This window comes from Pristis pectinata, chromosome 5 (assembly GCF_009764475.1).
Source record: "Pristis pectinata isolate sPriPec2 chromosome 5, sPriPec2.1.pri, whole genome shotgun sequence".
NCBI classification, from domain to species: domain Eukaryota; kingdom Metazoa; phylum Chordata; class Chondrichthyes; order Rhinopristiformes; family Pristidae; genus Pristis; species Pristis pectinata.
The window spans coordinates 35,542,451-35,559,348 of NC_067409.1; the positions used below are offsets into that span (position 1 = coordinate 35,542,451).

Genomic DNA, 16,898 nt, shown 5'->3' on the forward strand with positions numbered 1-16,898 from the left:
ATACTGATTGGACAATGAAACTGATTGGTATTTTCCGTGCTTCCCCCTTCCAGCCCGTGGGTGGACAAACCTCTTTCTAATGATTGGATGATGGCGATGATTGACAGTGATCCACATTTGATTGGCTGTCATGATGTCCAGTGATAGGATGAGAACATTGATTGACAGGTGTGCGAGGCGGTAATTGGTTGGTGCGCCTGTTGCTCCAGGGCTGCAGGAGGTAATGTCCTTTTAAAGCAACAGCGTTCTGCAAAAGCAGGAATTCTTCTCTTATGACTTCCGGTTGGGTGTGATCTGGGTATTTGTATCTGGCGGCGTTTTCTGGAGTTTCAGGTAACAGATATAATTTGTAGTTAATGGATGTTTTTTTTTTGTTTTTAATTTAGGCTGGTGCATAACAGACGACTGAATGAGGTTAAAACGAAATGGGTTATTTTTCATTCGTAAGATTACAAAATATATAGCTGGAGGCCCTGATGTAACAGGCATTTAAGTTGTTCATTGCAACTTTTCAGTGCTTCGGTTCATAATTTACCTTCTACACGTAGTAAGCATGTTGTGGTGTTATTTTATAGTGTTTTGCTTTTATTTTGCTATAGAAAATGTCGAAATCGCTGAAGAAAATAGTAGAAGAATGCAAGGAAAAGAACCAGACAGACCTGGACTTGTGTGACAGGGGAATCTCTAATATGCTGGATATTTCAGGACTGTGTAAGTACAGTTTATTTTAAGCTTTTTTTTGTAATAGTTGTTCCATAAAAGACAACTTAAGTTTGACACTTTGTTGAGAAAAGTTTGGAGTTAAAATGGTACTTGTTAACCAAGTCCATGTCCACTGCTTGAACGTATGATCATAACCTAGAATATCTTGGGTATGAAATTGGCTTGGTGGTTCCCATTTTTGGATGGTATAAGAGCCCAGCCTGAGCAACTAATGTCTGTGGTGCTTGTGTGTATAAACTACAGTGAGAAACACCACGCTAGGTGTCTATGCTTCAATAAGGATGCATCACTGAAATTTGCCACCTGTTGTGACTATGTTTGGACTAGCCAGGGACAGCATTGCCAATGCTGTTAAGGTGACCATGACAATTGGGTTCCTTTCAAGTTGAAACTGGAGTCATTTGCAACATCTTACAATTTGTCACACACTACAACAGTTGCTGATGCTCTCTCTTCAAAGGGATTCAGTGAGTGGAGAGCACAAGGTTTTGTGAGGTTTATGGGTTCCCCCGGTGATTTCACACCCACTGATTTGTGGTGAATATATGGAGACTCTGCCTGGCACTGGAACAGAAATGGATGCTGCAACCTCTTTCGCCACCTGATGTTGTGTGACCACAGACAATGAATTATACAGATCATCACCCAGTATCCTGGTTGCAGTAATTAGATTATCTTTCTCTGCCATCTATTTGAGCTACCATGGCACACCAAAGCAGTGGTGGTTAACAAGGATTTGATGAATGCTGCCACAGGAAACCTAATGGAGAAAGCATGCGTGGAGCTGAAACAGCACTTCCACAGCTTTGACCTTTGAAGCAGCCATATATTTCTTGGAAGTGTTACTGTGGTGGTCTACTGTATGTAGCCCAACCTGTTTTCTTGCCGGCGGTGAACATTACTCCCTTGAGAGGAGGTGAGATAAGATTTCTTTTAGTCACATGTACATTGAAACACACAGTGAAATGCAACTTTTGTGTAGAGTGTTCTGGGGGGCAGCCCGCAAGTGCCGCCACACTTCTGGTGCCAACATAGCATGCCCACGACTACCTAACCTGTGCGTCTTTGGAATGTGGGAGGAAACCGGAGCACTTGGAGGAAACCCACGCAGTCACAGGGAGAACATACAAACTCCTTGCACACAGCGGCGGGAATTGAACCGGGTTGCTGGCACTGTAATAGCGTTACACTAACCACTACACTACCATGCCTAGTGAGGAGATTGCCACTTTCTCCCAGTCTGCCTTTGAACAATACCTCCAGTTGTGATATGACAAACTCGTCTTTCATTCACTGACAGAACTTCCCTCTGTCATTGAACGTCACAGCATCTGAATTTATTTTTTAATTCATATGCAGGATGAGGGGAAGCTAGAATTTACTGCCCATCCTTAACAACTGGGTGGTGCTGACATGAAATGCCATAGTCCTTCTGGTGTCACTAATTCTTCAGTGTTATCTGAAAGAAAAAGCCTACAGATGCTTCCTGACTTGCTAAGAATTTCCAGCATTTCTATTTTTGCATCTACACTGTTGGCTGGAAATTACAGGATCTAAACCTAACAGTGATGAAGAAACAACAATATATTTCTAAGATAGAATAGAGGACATTAAATGGTACTACTGGACACTCCTGTAGCCATCACACTCCTGACATGTGAAGTTGCAAGGTTTGTCCACTTATCTCTGTATACCCAGCCTGTGACCTTCTCTTGTTGTCGCAGTATTTACTTGACTGCTTCAGTTAAGTTTTTGGTCAGTGGTGACTGCCAGAATGTTAATGGTGTGATGAAAATGGCATTGAATGTCAAGGGTACATGTTAGTGTTTGTTGGAGTTGGTTGTTGCCTGATAGTTGTGTGTCACAAGTGTTCCTGCCTTTGGTCAATACTTGGATGTTGTCCTGGTATGTGCAGAGAAGACCCACTTCATTTTTCTTTTGAGACACTGCAAATGGAATTGAATATTGTATGATCATTAGAGAATTCCCCAGTGCTGGAACACAGTGCAAAATAAATACTCCAAGCCAAATTTATAAATGTTTCCATATTTGCATGCAATTCAGTCAGACACCCTCTGTGTCTGACGTCCATATACTTCTGTTGGCATTGGTGCTACCCCGGTGGCTGGAGGAAAGATGGTGGGCAGCTGCTGATTTTCAGTGGAGGACACAGTGGAGGCTGCTCTTGCAATTTTAGGCTCTAGAAGGCCTGAGCCCAGACTGCATCATCTTGCAGATGACAACACTCTAGGTTTGCTGGTTGCCAGGCCACAGTAAGGGCATTGGCAGGGTCATAAATGCTGTTATTCCTGAAAGAGGGTAGCAAGTTTGTGTTCCATGAAACCACTGCTATTCCTCAGCAATCCGGGTAATCTGTCAGAGATCTGAATATGGGTTGGTTGTAATGTCCTGCAAGTTCCTTTTAAACAGTGTTATTCAGAGCTATGCTAGCAGTAGCAGTAGTCTGGTCTTCCACTGTGGCTTCTGGACACTTCAGCAGGTGTCTGTTGTGACATAACCATTCAACATTGCATGATCTTTTTGTTTCATCCCCACTGTTAGCCATGGCCTTGGTAACTATTTATCCCAATAATAGTTAACACCATTGCCCTTGGGATGGTTAGAACACAAGGATGCAGCTGTCCTCCAGGTTGCTCTTGCTCCTCCAGTTGCATAACTTGATTCTAGCTGAGGGTTCTGAAGTGATTCATTGAGTTGTGCAACCTCTGATGTAGCGTTTGAATATATTATAGTGTTTAGTTTGCAAGATAAAGCATAGAATGGAGTAATGTTAGATATGAGTTGTGCATAGGAAAGGTTTAGAGGGATATGGACAAATGGACAAGCTTAGTTGGGTATCTTGGTCGGCATAGATGAGTTGGGCTGAAGGGCCTGTTTCTGAATTGTATTACCCTATGACTCTTGATAGGTGGAGATTGTTGGTAGGTGAGTAATGGTTGTGTCATCTGATTGGGTTGTTCCCTTGGATTTGAGTACAACTTGCTTCCATTCTGGTTCTGAGGTGACTGATGCCAATGTGGGATCTGCAGATGCTTCCATGGATGTGGTAAGAAGTGCCAGACAGGACAAGTAGGTGGGTGTTTGAGGTGATGCACCCCTGCCATTTAGACAGGCCTTCTGTGTGCTTCTGACACATGGACTGGAGGCTCTTGATGCTATTCCTTCTCTATTTTGTGCAGACCTGGATCAGGGATTCCCAGGAATCTGCAAGGATTTTGCAAATGTTTTCCAAGGAAGCATTGAGAATGTCCTGGAATCTTTCCTTTGAAATTAGTAAGCACCAAGTTTTAGAACCTCAGCATGGCTGCAGTATGCTTTGGAGGTCATGCTTTTGTTTTAGGTGGCCTGTAACCTTTTTGATGTCTTGCTGGTTAAGAGTGGCAGCAATGCTGGATTGGATAGTTTCTGTTGGGATGGAGTTGAGGGTGTTATGCCAAGAAACTTGGCATGTCCCCTTTGACAGTCACCAACTTTTATCAATGCACCATAGAAAGCATCCTATCTGGATGCATCACAGCTTCTATGGCAACTGCTGTGCCTGGGACCGCAAGAAACTGCAGAGTGTTTTGGACACAGCCCAGCACATCATGGAAGCTAGCCTCCCCTCCATGGACTGTCTATACCTTTCAATGCCTTGGTGAAGCAGCCAGTATAATCAAAGACCCCATCCACCCAGGTCATTCTCTCTCCTCTCCCATCAGGCAGAAGATAAGGAGTCTGAGGATACATACCACCAGGCTCGAGGACAGCTTCTGTCCCACTGTGATAAGATTATTGAACGGTTCCCTTATGATGAGATGGACTCTTGACCTCACAATCTACCTTGTTATGACCTTGCACCTTACTGTATACCTGCACTGCACTTTTTCTGTAGCTATGACACTTTACTCTGTATTCTGTCATTGTTTTTAACCTGTACTACCTCAATGTACTGTGTAATGAATTGACCTGTATGAACAGTATGCAAGAAAAGTTTTTCACTATACCTCATTACAAGTGACAATAATATACCAATACTTGCAGTTGTGAAGTTCTTTGACATGGTCCTTTCAGCAGGTATTCGCTCCCTTGCTCAAGTTTGCCTCTTGTTTTCACAACTTGCATGCATCAAGGCCTAGCTTGTTGTGCTCTTTCCACCTGCTTGCATTTTTGGTTGTGGTTTAAATGTTGGACCTTGCTCTTCAGTTGCCTGTTGAGCCACTTCCTTTCCCTTGAGGCCTGGTGGAGCCTCCAATCCTTGCATTTGAGGTTAATTATATCCCGGATCTCCAGGTAATTCTTGTCAACCCAGTTCTGGTTCTTGGCAGAGAAGCCACAAGTCTTTCCATGCGTGCTGGTTAATCCTAGGAGCATTCCATGTGCTGGGGACAATCTGTTCCTGCTGTCAGGATGCCTGTGAGACATTAAGAAAGGCTACCTTTTGTGGCGTCTTTGAGAACATGGTTGATTTTCTTGCAGCAATATTTCTGTGAACACTGTTTTGTGGCCAGGTTCATTGAAGTAAGAGGATTACACAGTGATCAGTTCAGCAGTTATCATTTCCTGTTGTGGTATGGGTGTTGCCAACATCCAGGTGGTTTCACTCAGGTGATTTACATCCAGGTGTCTGGTTAGGAATGTTGCTGTGAGACCTGCTTTTCTCTCTGACAAGATCATGCTCCAAGCACTTTATCTGGTGAAGGGCCCCATTACAATTGGCCTTCTCTACAACCTCCTTGCCAGTCGCACCTTACCGGAAGGTTGCATCTTTTCCCACCATGACAATTGAGGTCACCCAGGGGGTTTCATTCATCTCCCTCTGGGAAGTGCACTAATATTTTTCTCCAAGGTCAGTAGAAGTCCTCCTTGACCTCCTTTGCAGTTTGTAGCATTGGGGCATATGCACTGGTGACTGTAGCTGGTCTGAAGGTAACAAGGCATTCACTTTCTCTACAAGGGCAGTTGCTGAGGTGCCAGATGGTGAAGCCCTGCTCTGAAGGTGGCATATCTGTAGCAGTGTATACTTACAGAACCAGGTGTATATCCACTGCCAGGTTCTTTGATTTGGCAGCTACCTCTTATTGTGTCTTACTCAGTGTGGCAGTGTTGATGTTTAAAGCTGCCCCACCCCCCTCCCCATCCCACCTCTGACTTTGTGGGCTATGGTAGCAGAATGATGTGAAAGTCTATTGCTGTACTTGAGGGTCCTCTTATTTCATGGTCTGAACTTTGTAATGTGGGGTTGGGAGTTGCCTGTGCATGGTTACTTTAAACCTGGGTTAGCCATTGCCTACCAGCTACCATGTGACTTGGCCAAATTATCCAATGCCAATGAATATAAAGACAACTGGAGACCAGTTATTCTCTGCCATTTGCTCAGGGTGAGTGGTAAGCTTGCAGTGGCCATTTTGTAGCTGTATTGGCACAGTTTGGTGGGATTTAAAGGTCCTTTCACTAAACTTAGCATCCCATGCTTGTCTGCACTCATTGCTGTCTGGAAGGACTCCTGGCCACCCATGGATATGGGCATCTCCTCTGTAGCACCACTGCAGCCAAGGCCTTCAGTTAAAGTCTTACAGTCTTCCCTGTCCTGTGTTCTTTGTTCATTGTTTTCCCCATTCAAACTTGCTTCATGCATGACTGGCAGCACATTGCAGCTGCAATGCACCTCCCCTTGAAGAGGGACAAGATAGCTTTGAACAATATGGCTGAGTTTTAACTAGAGTTGTGCATTTACTATGTGTTCATTTTTATTTGTATCACATTTTTATGCATTTTACTTTTCCTCATTTGTTTTGTCTATTCTGTTGTTACAGCTTGATTTAATCATTGACAATGCCAAAAAGTTCTGTCCAATCAGTAATAGTAAGTTCAATATAACCCTGTAATGTTGAGTGCTTTCAATGGTTACCGTTATAATTGTTATTAGATCTGAAGAAAATATATGCATTGAGCTTAGTTGCTGACTGATCTTGGTTAAACACTGAACAAGTAATATGCTGTAACAAATATAGAAAATGCTATTACTGTTCAGCAGGTCAAGCAGCAGAAGAAAATGAGTCAATGTTTCAGGTCAAGGACCTTTCATCAGAATTGGAGAAGTAAGAAAACAAGCACGTTTTCAGTTACAATTTGTAGGAGAGAACAGAGGGAATGTCTGTAATAGATTGCAGACCAAAGTTGTCAGACTGTATTTTCATTCCTGTGTGAGGATCCTTGACCTGAGCATTCCCAGCGTTCTTTCTTTGTTGCAGAGATGGTAGTTGTTGATGGAGAGGATATGAGACACTGTGCCAGCCTTGTACTAAGGTGAACAGCACAATTTTGTTTGCAACTGAGGAGGGAGATAACATCTTCACTGAGCAGAGTTTATAATGCTTCCCAGAATGTACTGGCTGTGGGTTGGAGTGTTGACAGCAGTTGTGCTAAAGTTTAGTTGAAGGAAGCTGGGACTTGTGCCATACAGGTTTACCATGCTGTCCTTGCACTGTGGCTCAATCACAGCATTGTGGCTGAGGTACAGTTGTATCTGATCTGTACTCTAGCCCTCTGGCAATGTATCCCTGTATGAGATTGCTCTTTTAATACTTCTCACCTTGTCCAGATTTGCAAAGTGATTGCCTTTCAATCACTCCCAGGTCTTCTGTTCAATTCCATTTTTACTAATTCAGTCCTATTCACTACATAATTATCATGGTGATTCTTATAAGCTTTGCATATATACGTTAAATGTTCTTTGTTTAATTGCATCTCTGCAGCTGCAGAGGCGACAGGATGCAAGTTATTAAAAGCCATTAACAACAGCAATTTTTTGTTTTGGGTCTCTAGTATCTGTCGTCTCTTACTCCAAGTAAAGTACTGCCATGGATTAAAGAATTTCAATTTAATAATATTGAAACAAAAACAAGCTCTGACATTTGGATTGAACTATTGAATTCCACCCCAAACCTGTCCTGCTGAGGAGATGAAAGATTATTTTTCATAGCAATTAAAATGTTTCTTTTGCATTAGTTCCATACAAGACTGAAATCAACATAATGACTTAAAGTTGAAGTTTATAAAATTGAGAGGCATGGGCAGAGTAGATAGCTGGTATCCTTCTCCCAGGGTTGAAATGCCTAATACTAGAGGGCATTCATTTAAGGTGAGAGGGGGGAAAGTTCAAAGGAGATGTGTGGGGCAAGATTTTTTTTACACACCAGTGTAGTGGGTGCCTGGAAGGCACTGCCAGGGGAGTGGTAGAGGCAGGACCAATGAAAGTGTTTAAGAGGCCCTTGGGCATATGAATATGCAGAGAATGTGCAGGCAGATGGGAATAGTGTAATTGGGCATCATTTGGTTTAATTAGTTTGGCCTGTTCCTATGCTGTACTGTTGTGTTCTATGTTAACTTGTATTATATCTGTTTATTTGTTTCATTGCAGTTACTCTTTCCAACATAACCCAATTGGTGCTGAGTCATAACAAGTTAACAAGTAAGTAAACTTGATTGCTAATTTTACTTATCTGCTGCTATGTTTGCACAAGATGTACAGCTAGTATTTCAAGTGGGAGTGTCAAGTCATAGATAGGTCACATCCTTCAATGTCCTAAGGGAGAAGATGATGCATAGTGAGTAAAGCTGCTAACAAAGTCTGCCTGAGTTAGTAGTGGAGGCAGATATTCTCACAACGTTTAAGAACCTAGACAAGTACTTGAAATAGCATAGACTGTAGACCTAATGTGGGTAAATGGCTTTGGTACAGATGGGTCCACCAGTGGACCAAAAGGTCTTTTTCTGTGCTGTGCAACTCTGACTTGTGGTATATTCAGGAAAATAATTAAGGAAGCTGGAATTAAGGAATAAAAAAGGAAGCTTTTTATTGAAAACAGGCTTTTTTTTTTAAGCACTGGTTTTAGAAGGCTATCGTGATCTGAGTTTAGATTTGAAACTTGACCTGTAGTTGTGTTACTTAGAGGTTGGCTCTGATTCAACCAAACCTTATTTCCTCCCAATCCACCTCACCTCCAACAAAGAGGCAAACATCACTACAGACACTAAGGGCCATGTAATGTCCATCTTGTGCTGTAAGTTTTCAATGCTGCTTATAAGCAATATCGATCATGGAACAAATTATTTAAGAATTTTTTTTATGATGGGGGAATTTGATGGGATAAAATGTAAGAAGTGCAATGTAATCATGCTAGAGTAGCTTTTTGACCTAACATTGGGTAATGCACTACTATTTTCTGACTGTCATTCAGAAGATCTTGGAGCAGCAGGTCACCTGATGGGCGACGTGTCTGTCACGAAGAGTGAGTACAGTCAATCAGTCGCAGGAAAATGTGTTTGGCAACAGTTACAAGGCAAAGCACTTGGAAGGAAAAATGGCTCCTGCCTGTATATTTTTAAAAGTACATTAAAAAATTCAGTGTTTTTTATTGGTAAACGGATGACGGAGCAAACAATCCACCATCCTGGAAGTAACACAGTGAATTAAGGTCCAAATAATCTATTTAAGCATAGAGCAATAAGAATGTGAAGGAAGTTAATTTAAAAAAATGAAGGTGTGATGGTTTGTACTAAGAGGAATGTTAATGTGCATGTCCTTAGAAAGCAAATAATAAAAACTGGAGTTAGTGAGGAGTTGTATAGATAAACATAAATATTCACAGAAGTTGAATACAAGTGAATCAAGATTTGGAAAGCAAGGAATGGAAAAAGGGGAAGTTTGTGAAGGGGCAGAATGTGAGAAATTAAGTGTTAAGGGATGACGGCACAAGGGGGGAAATGGAAGTTGACTGATCTCACTTCAGGTGAAAAAGAGAATGAGTTCAAAATTTTGTTAGTCCCAAAGCCAACACTTTGCTTAAGTGAGCTCCATTGAATCATTCAAACCAAGGACTGGGTTAAGAATGGAGTGGGTTACAAAATTAATGTGATAATCTACCAGAAGTGTGGGGTTGTATTTAAAATCAGAATGGTCAACCTCATTGTGTCTGGTCTCTCCATAGTAGAGGAGATCTCATTGTGAGCAGTGAACACTCTACACTAATACCTTAGCACTAGGGATGTGTTCCCAGTAATTAGAGCACAAATGGAGTTAGTGCTAAAGGGGGTTGTTATAGTATTACAAACATAGCAACGTGTTACTGACAGCATTGCTGTGCTGGGAACTAATGCAAATCTGTCCTCAACTAGCATTCTTGCAGTAACAGCCAGTGACTTCCATTGATCTTGCTATTGCAAGATTGATATTGATCTTGATATTGCACTGTACTGCTGCCACAAAACAACGAACTTCATGACGCACGTCAGTGATAATAAATCTGATTCTGCTGCTGTAGAGACATCTCTGGGCTAGAGAGTTGTGGAGTCGAACAAAGAAAGGGGGGTGACAGCAGTTTTCATCGTATCCAATAGGAGATGGTGAGGGAGAAAGTAGGATCTGAGTAGTCTGCCAGCTCATGAAGCAGGAGTCGCTAGTCCTTGGCAATGCTCACTGTCTCAGCCACTGTGCAGCCCCAAGCCCCACAGCCCCGAATGGTTGTACTTCTTGCCCCAGCCCCCTTCCTTGCCACCATCCAGGACCTAAAGAGCCCTTGCAGTAAGGCAGGGGTTCACATTGCACCTCTTCCAACCTGGTCTACTGCATCTGGTGCTCACAATGTGGCCTCTTCTACATTGGTGAAATGAAGCATTGACCACGCAACCACTTAGCAGAACAGCTTTGGGCCAAACACTGGCAAATGGGACTAGCTTGGATTGGCATGGAGCAGTTGGACCAAAGGGCCTGTTTCCATGCTGTATGACTCTGACCTGTGCTCTGTCTGCACTTGCCATCTTGAGCTTCCAGTTACATGTCATTGTAACTCTCCTTCCCACTCCCTCCCCAACATGTCTATGCTCAGCCTTTTCCATTGGTACGGAGAGACAAATGCACTCTGGGAGAACAGCATCTCTTATTTTGCTTGGGTAGCTCACAACCCAATGAAGTGAACGTTGAATTTTCCAGGTTTGGGTAACCCATAACCCCTGGTGTTCTCCTCCCACACTCACCCATCCACTTAGTTTTCCTCTTTCTTTGTTCATCTTCCTCCACCTGGTTCTATCCACCCCCTCTAACTGTTGTACACTGACAATCTGTCCTCTTTCCCCCTCCGTCCTGATGCAGGGTCTCAACCTGAAATGTCAACTTGCACCTTTTGGCTCAACAGATGCTACTTGACCCACTGAGTTCTTCCAGTGTTTTATTTTGTTGGTGATTCTTTGTTGTGAGAGTGCCAGCAGAGAGCAGGGGTTTGTTTCAGGTCCCTGGCACTGCAACGTGTAACCCAAGCAGATGTCTTTTTGAAAATACAGGTGGTCCTGCATGCATTTGGATTGGAGGATCAAGGGCATGATAATGAATCAATGCTCTGTGGGATGGCTTTAAGGGAGACGTCAGTGTGTCTGAAAAGTGGTCGCAAATAACTGCTTAATGTGAAAAAGGCATTTGGAATCCTGGACAGGGGCAAGGGGTGGGGTGGGGGGGGTGGTTGGTTTGTTGGGGACTAAAAAGTTGTTGATTCTCCCACTTGACCCTAGGTGAGGGGATTGTCCATTGAGGGCACTACATGATCACTGTAAATTGCAAATGGCTGATCATAGCCTTGGGGAAAGTCGGTGAGGGGGTTTAAGGCAAGATATGGAGAGCCCTGTCCATTTGTTGCAATTTTCAGTGTGGGAAGGAGGTAAGAAAAATGGAGATACAGTTGGTTGGCATCTAATTGGTCTGATTTACTGAGAGTACCTGTCCTCTCCTGTTGGATGATGAATCACAGCAGTATAAATGGAATTTGTCGCCCTTTGGCTCGGAAGCACCAGTAGCATTAAACAAGAATGTTTAATGTGTGATTCATCACAATGGGCCTTTACTGAACATCATGGTAAGCCTTTCACTTTACAGGGTTCCAAATGTGTTTTGTAGTTTTTATGCTGGTACAGAAATGGTTCACAATAGTGAACAATTTCTATAATAGTACAAATATTTTTCTGGAACCACTCTATTTATAATCTCTGTTCACCAGAGATGAAGTGAGTTTGTGATATTGAACTCTTACTCCACTATTAATAGTCTTTGACAGTTTAGCCCAAGGGTGTCATTGTGAAATCTGTGATGGATCTGTCAGTACAGAATTGATAATGAAACCTTCAAACCAGCTGCTCTGTTATTAACCCTTGGAGTCCTAGCTGTTCTATCCCTTTGTTTGCTTTTGGGTGCAAAAGGAGAACTATAAGTGAAAATTCATAAGCATGCCACTGCAAGATTTTTTTTTCAAATAATGCTTTTGCTTCTATCATCTCTCTTATGTAACTATCATCCCTTGTAGAGCAGGGATCATGTTGGACTCTGCCCTAATTTGGTTTTATCAGTACGTCAAACTTTAGCAAGCTTTCAGTAATGTGTCCTAATATCTCTGAAGCATTTTTATTTGTGAATCTGCCGCTGTGAAACACCTTGGAATACCTGATGTTTAAAGTTGTTAACTAAATGTAGTTCATTTACTGAGGAGCAGTTTGTCAGTCAGTCAGAGGTCCTTCTTCCTGTCAGGTGTGCCCAAATCCTACCGTGGGCCATAAACTTGCACTGAACCAACTAGAAATAGAAAGTATTCCTTCATTATTTGTATAATTCTGCATGATTCTCTTCTGCTTAAACTTTCTTGAGATTATCACCCTTGATTGTAATATCAACTTTCTTAATTGAATAGTCACTCACTAAAGTGTTTACAACCTATACTTAAACCCAAATAGTTGACTGTTAACAGTAGAATGGTTATAATCTGCTTGCTGTAAGGATTCCATGTTCTAGTTTTTTTAAACTAGAAGTGAGTACTCACAAAAGTCAAATCCTTAGAGGCTGTTATTTAGCTTGATATTGACATCATGATTCCTAATTGGTTAATGTATTTGTCTCTAGCTACTTTATTAGATGGTAATTGCTGTGGAAAGCACATTCTTGTCAGAAGTGTCAGCTTAAGAATTCTTCCAAAACTTCACACACTTCACATAAGGGATGAGTGTGAAGAATCAGAAGCAATATATCGTGTCTTTGTTTCTGCTTGGCAGCTACTTCAGGCTAAAATGGGACACAGTGGTCTGGTATTTTCAATCTCAATGACAGCAAAATTATCACAGCTCCCCATCACTTCCTTCTAAAACAGGCAACATCTTCTGGCATCAGCACATGTATAACTAACTGTGGAAATACAATTGTTTCTGTCAGTGACCCTTCTAGTTGGTTTGGTGGTGTTTTGCAGAGCCAATCATTGAATAATCTATGATTCAACTTGACCTGCTTGCAACATTATTTTCATGGAGAATAATGTGTCTTGATGAGTGAGGGTTGTCCTAGCTGCTGTAAAATAACTTCTGGCCCTGTGTCATTCCTCATTGTTTCCAAGATGTGGGATCTGGAGGATATAGAACATGCAGTACAGTGCAGTTGATTGTGATGCTGGTCTAATCCCATCTGCCTACATGTGGTTGGTATCCCTCCATTCCCTGCTGGTTCATGTATCTGTCTAAATCCCTCAAACTTTACTATCGTATCTATTTCTACCACCTCCCCTGGTAGTGCATTCCAGGTACCTACCACTCAGGTTTTTCCTTTTCCTTTTTTTTTTAAAAAAATTAAAACCATTCTTTGAACATTTCCTTTAAACTTACCCCCTCCCCTTTAAACCTATGCCCTCTGGTATTTGACATTTCCACCCCTGGGGAAAAAGACTCTGACCTATCCAATCTATGCCTTCTGTAATTTTGTATACTTCTATTAGGTCACCCCTCGGCCTCCAACACTTCAGAGAAAACAATCCAAGTTTGTCCAACTTCTCTTCATAGAACTCCAATCCTGGCAACATCCTAGTGAACCTCTTCTGCACCCTTTCCAAAGCTTTCAAATCTTTCCTGTAGTGCAGTGACCAGAAAAGGACATGGTACTCCAAATGTGAAGACTTTTATACAACAGCAACCTGATTTGCCAACTTTCACAGTGCAGTTGGGTCAGAAGATCTAGGATTTAAATCCTTAAAGTGAACAGTGATGTACTTCCAGGTTGGAATAGTGTACAACTTGAGTAGGAACTTGAAGGTGGTGATATATCCATGAGCTCACTTCCCTTGATTTACACTAGCTTCAGTTTTCACCAGGGCCCATTGATGCCCTATTTGGTCAAATGCTTCCACTTTGTCAGGGGTATTGCTCTCCCTTTTGTCTGTATTTTTCTATGTTTAGAACAAGACTGTAAACAAGGTCTGGATGTGGAGCAGAGTAGTCATGGCAGAACCAAACTCTGCATCTGTGTACAGGTTATTGGCAAGTTGGTGCCACTTGATGGCACTATTGGTGGCACCTTCTATCACTTCGGGAGGAAACATTGGATGTTTTTGAAATAGGAAATACCTGAGGAATTTTCCACATGCTTGTGAGAGGATGCCAATACTCCACCTGTATGCGAACAACTTGGATAGAGGCGGAGTGAGACCTGGAGCACCATCTTGAGAGCTACTATTAGGATACTGATTAACTCCATAGCCTTTCCTGTTTCCAATAATCTTGGCCACTCCTTGTGTTAAGAATCAAATTGGCTGAAGGTGTCAATCAGGAAGATTTAAAACTTTGAAACAAAATTTTATGATATTTCAGCTTTCACCTTAATTCCATGTGTACACTCTTATCTTTGTCCTGCTTTGTGTAATGCATATAAGATGATTGTTATCACTTTTGTACTTCCTGTTTCTAGTTCTACGTTTCTTCCATACAAGTACATATTTAATAACTTTATTTTATGTTGTGTGTCATGGATCCCCTATAGATGGCACTAGAGTGCAAGTCAACCCAAATAGTGCTACAGAGTACTTTAGGCTGAGCACTGTCCCTTCACTAATGCTACCCAGACTGTTGGCTACTAATAGAGGTAGTGTTGATTACAAAAATTAATCTAGAATCCTTAAGATTGTTTTAAATTAAATATAGCTACTCCTGCTTTCTACCTTTTTTAAAATGTGGACTAAAATAGATGTATGAATATTATGCTAAGTCAGTGCTGCCACTTTGGATTGAATGCTTTATTCAACTGGTTCTGTTGTGGTAACCCAAGATAATGGTATGATACTATATTCTTCTAATGCAGCAATATGACTCAACTTCATTATATGAGCACCAAACAAGTTTGCCTATATTTACTGCACTAATGAAAAGATGACTTTTTAATTGGGAACAAAATTAATTTTTGAGAAGTCAGGTGAATGTGGTATATGTGTAAGGAGCAAATGTTGATTTGAAAACCAGTATCTAAATGTTATGCAAGTTGCACCATTTCCCATCACCTTTATGTACATGATATTGTCTGCTTCACCATTTAAATGCTGTGAATTGCTATTTGAATGATGAACACAACCTAACTTTTCTGTTGCATGTTAACCCTTATGATTTTCAGGCATTTTCATCCTTGTTGTATGATATTTGTTAATTACAGCCAATCCATTTCTGACACTGCAAATTAATTACAATAATTAATTATTATACAACACTTTTTCAGATGTTGAGATTTGAAGTCTATCATAAATTTTTTACTTTAATCTATTTGGTTTAATTTTTATATTTTCTATCCTTCCACTGCTTGCTTCTCAATCTTTCAACTAGTTAGAGATGCCCACTGGAGTCTTGAGTGTCCTTGATCAGTCATTGTACCAATCTTTCCGTACAACTTTCTGGGCAGAGAATTTACTGAGCTGAAGTAGGCAGTGGCAAGTTTAGTTAAGATAGCTAACTGTTTCAGCAAAATATGGTTCAATGCTTTTGAGGTTTAACCTATCATTGAATGCTTGGTGTAGGCTAGTTATGACTTTTTATTGACTTTTTAAAACAAAAACATTTCATTTGAAAAATAAATAACATTTTGCTTATTTTTAAACATTTGGAATCTGAGCAGAACATTATACAGCCTTCACTTTTAGCAGGAAAGCTGTTCAGAGTTGGTGGTACAATCACAGATTTGATGGATCTATAATGCTGTCCACTAGATTCCAATTCTAAAACCACATTGGTAGCATTATAGTAATCCATGAGGGGTCACTGTTGCATATTCTATTGAGTTCTTTAAAGGAATTGGCTTTATTTTTGCTGAAAGTGATGTCAATTTCTGGTATTTGTACTACTAAAATGATACTGGTATTTTGTGTCTTGTACGATTATGTGCATTAATGAAGAATTTTTTTTGTAAGAGGAGTAAGATAGTGGAGCTTCCATTGCAAGCCTTCTTTCTAGCTAATTGTCCTTCATAGAGACATTTGCCATTATGTGCAATTTTGACCTTGTGGCCTGTGGGGAAAATTTCGTGTCCACTGCAAAGCAGAAATTTTGCTTCAGAATTTTTCTATTGCAATATGTATGGCTGATCCAAATTGCTGATGTACAAATGCAGACTTCTCTGCTGAAGCTGCAATTTGGAATATATCCTATATTTTAAGAACTTTTTTGGTAATGCTAAATAACTTCCGGATGCATCTTTTGTATAAATATTTATGCAGCTTTAAATGGGATCAGCTTCACTTTAAAGGACAGAGCAAATGGCTAAGAAATACTGTTTTCCAGTCATAGCACTGCAGCACCAGACATTCAGCCTTTCTTAAATTTAAACATTACTGCTGCACATTGGGTCAATTTTCTGCACTGCACTTTCATAGATCACTGGCTCCTTATTTTCTTTAGTTGGATGGGAAAGAGAAGGTGCATTTAATATTTGGTAATTTATCATTGTTGAAACATAGTAAGTTGAACAGTGTTATTTCTATAGAACTATTTCCATAGAGTTTTGGGTTATTCAAACGTCCAGAACAGATGAAGTCGCAGTACTGAATCCAGCACCAAAAGTCAAATATGCAGCTGGCAGATTCTGTTGTGCCCAAGTTTTATTGACTGCCATCTGCTGGGGAAACTCTCTCCTATGAACAATACAGCATGGTAATAGGCCCTTCTGGCCCAGTGAGCCTGCACCACCCAATTACATGTTAACCTACTAACCTGTATGTCTTTGGAATGTGGGAGGAAACCCACGCAGTCACAGGGAGAACATACAAACAGCAGTGGGAATTGAACCCCAATCGCTGGCACTATAATAGTGTTACACTAACTGCTACGCTACTGTGCTG

General features: G+C 41.2%; 1 protein-coding gene across 1 annotated transcript in view; it reads left to right on the forward strand.

Moving 5' to 3' along the window:
* The first annotated feature begins 203 nt into the window (after window positions 1-203).
* Window positions 204-16,898, forward strand: part of rsu1 (Ras suppressor protein 1) — a 115,688-nt gene continuing 98,993 nt past the window's right edge. Inside the window, exons 1-3 of the mRNA XM_052016319.1 lie at window positions 204-333; window positions 600-711; window positions 8,147-8,197. Of these exons, the coding sequence (XP_051872279.1) occupies window positions 603-711; window positions 8,147-8,197 (160 nt within the window). The 5' untranslated portion in view covers window positions 204-333; window positions 600-602. The remainder of the gene's footprint in view (window positions 334-599; window positions 712-8,146; window positions 8,198-16,898) is intronic.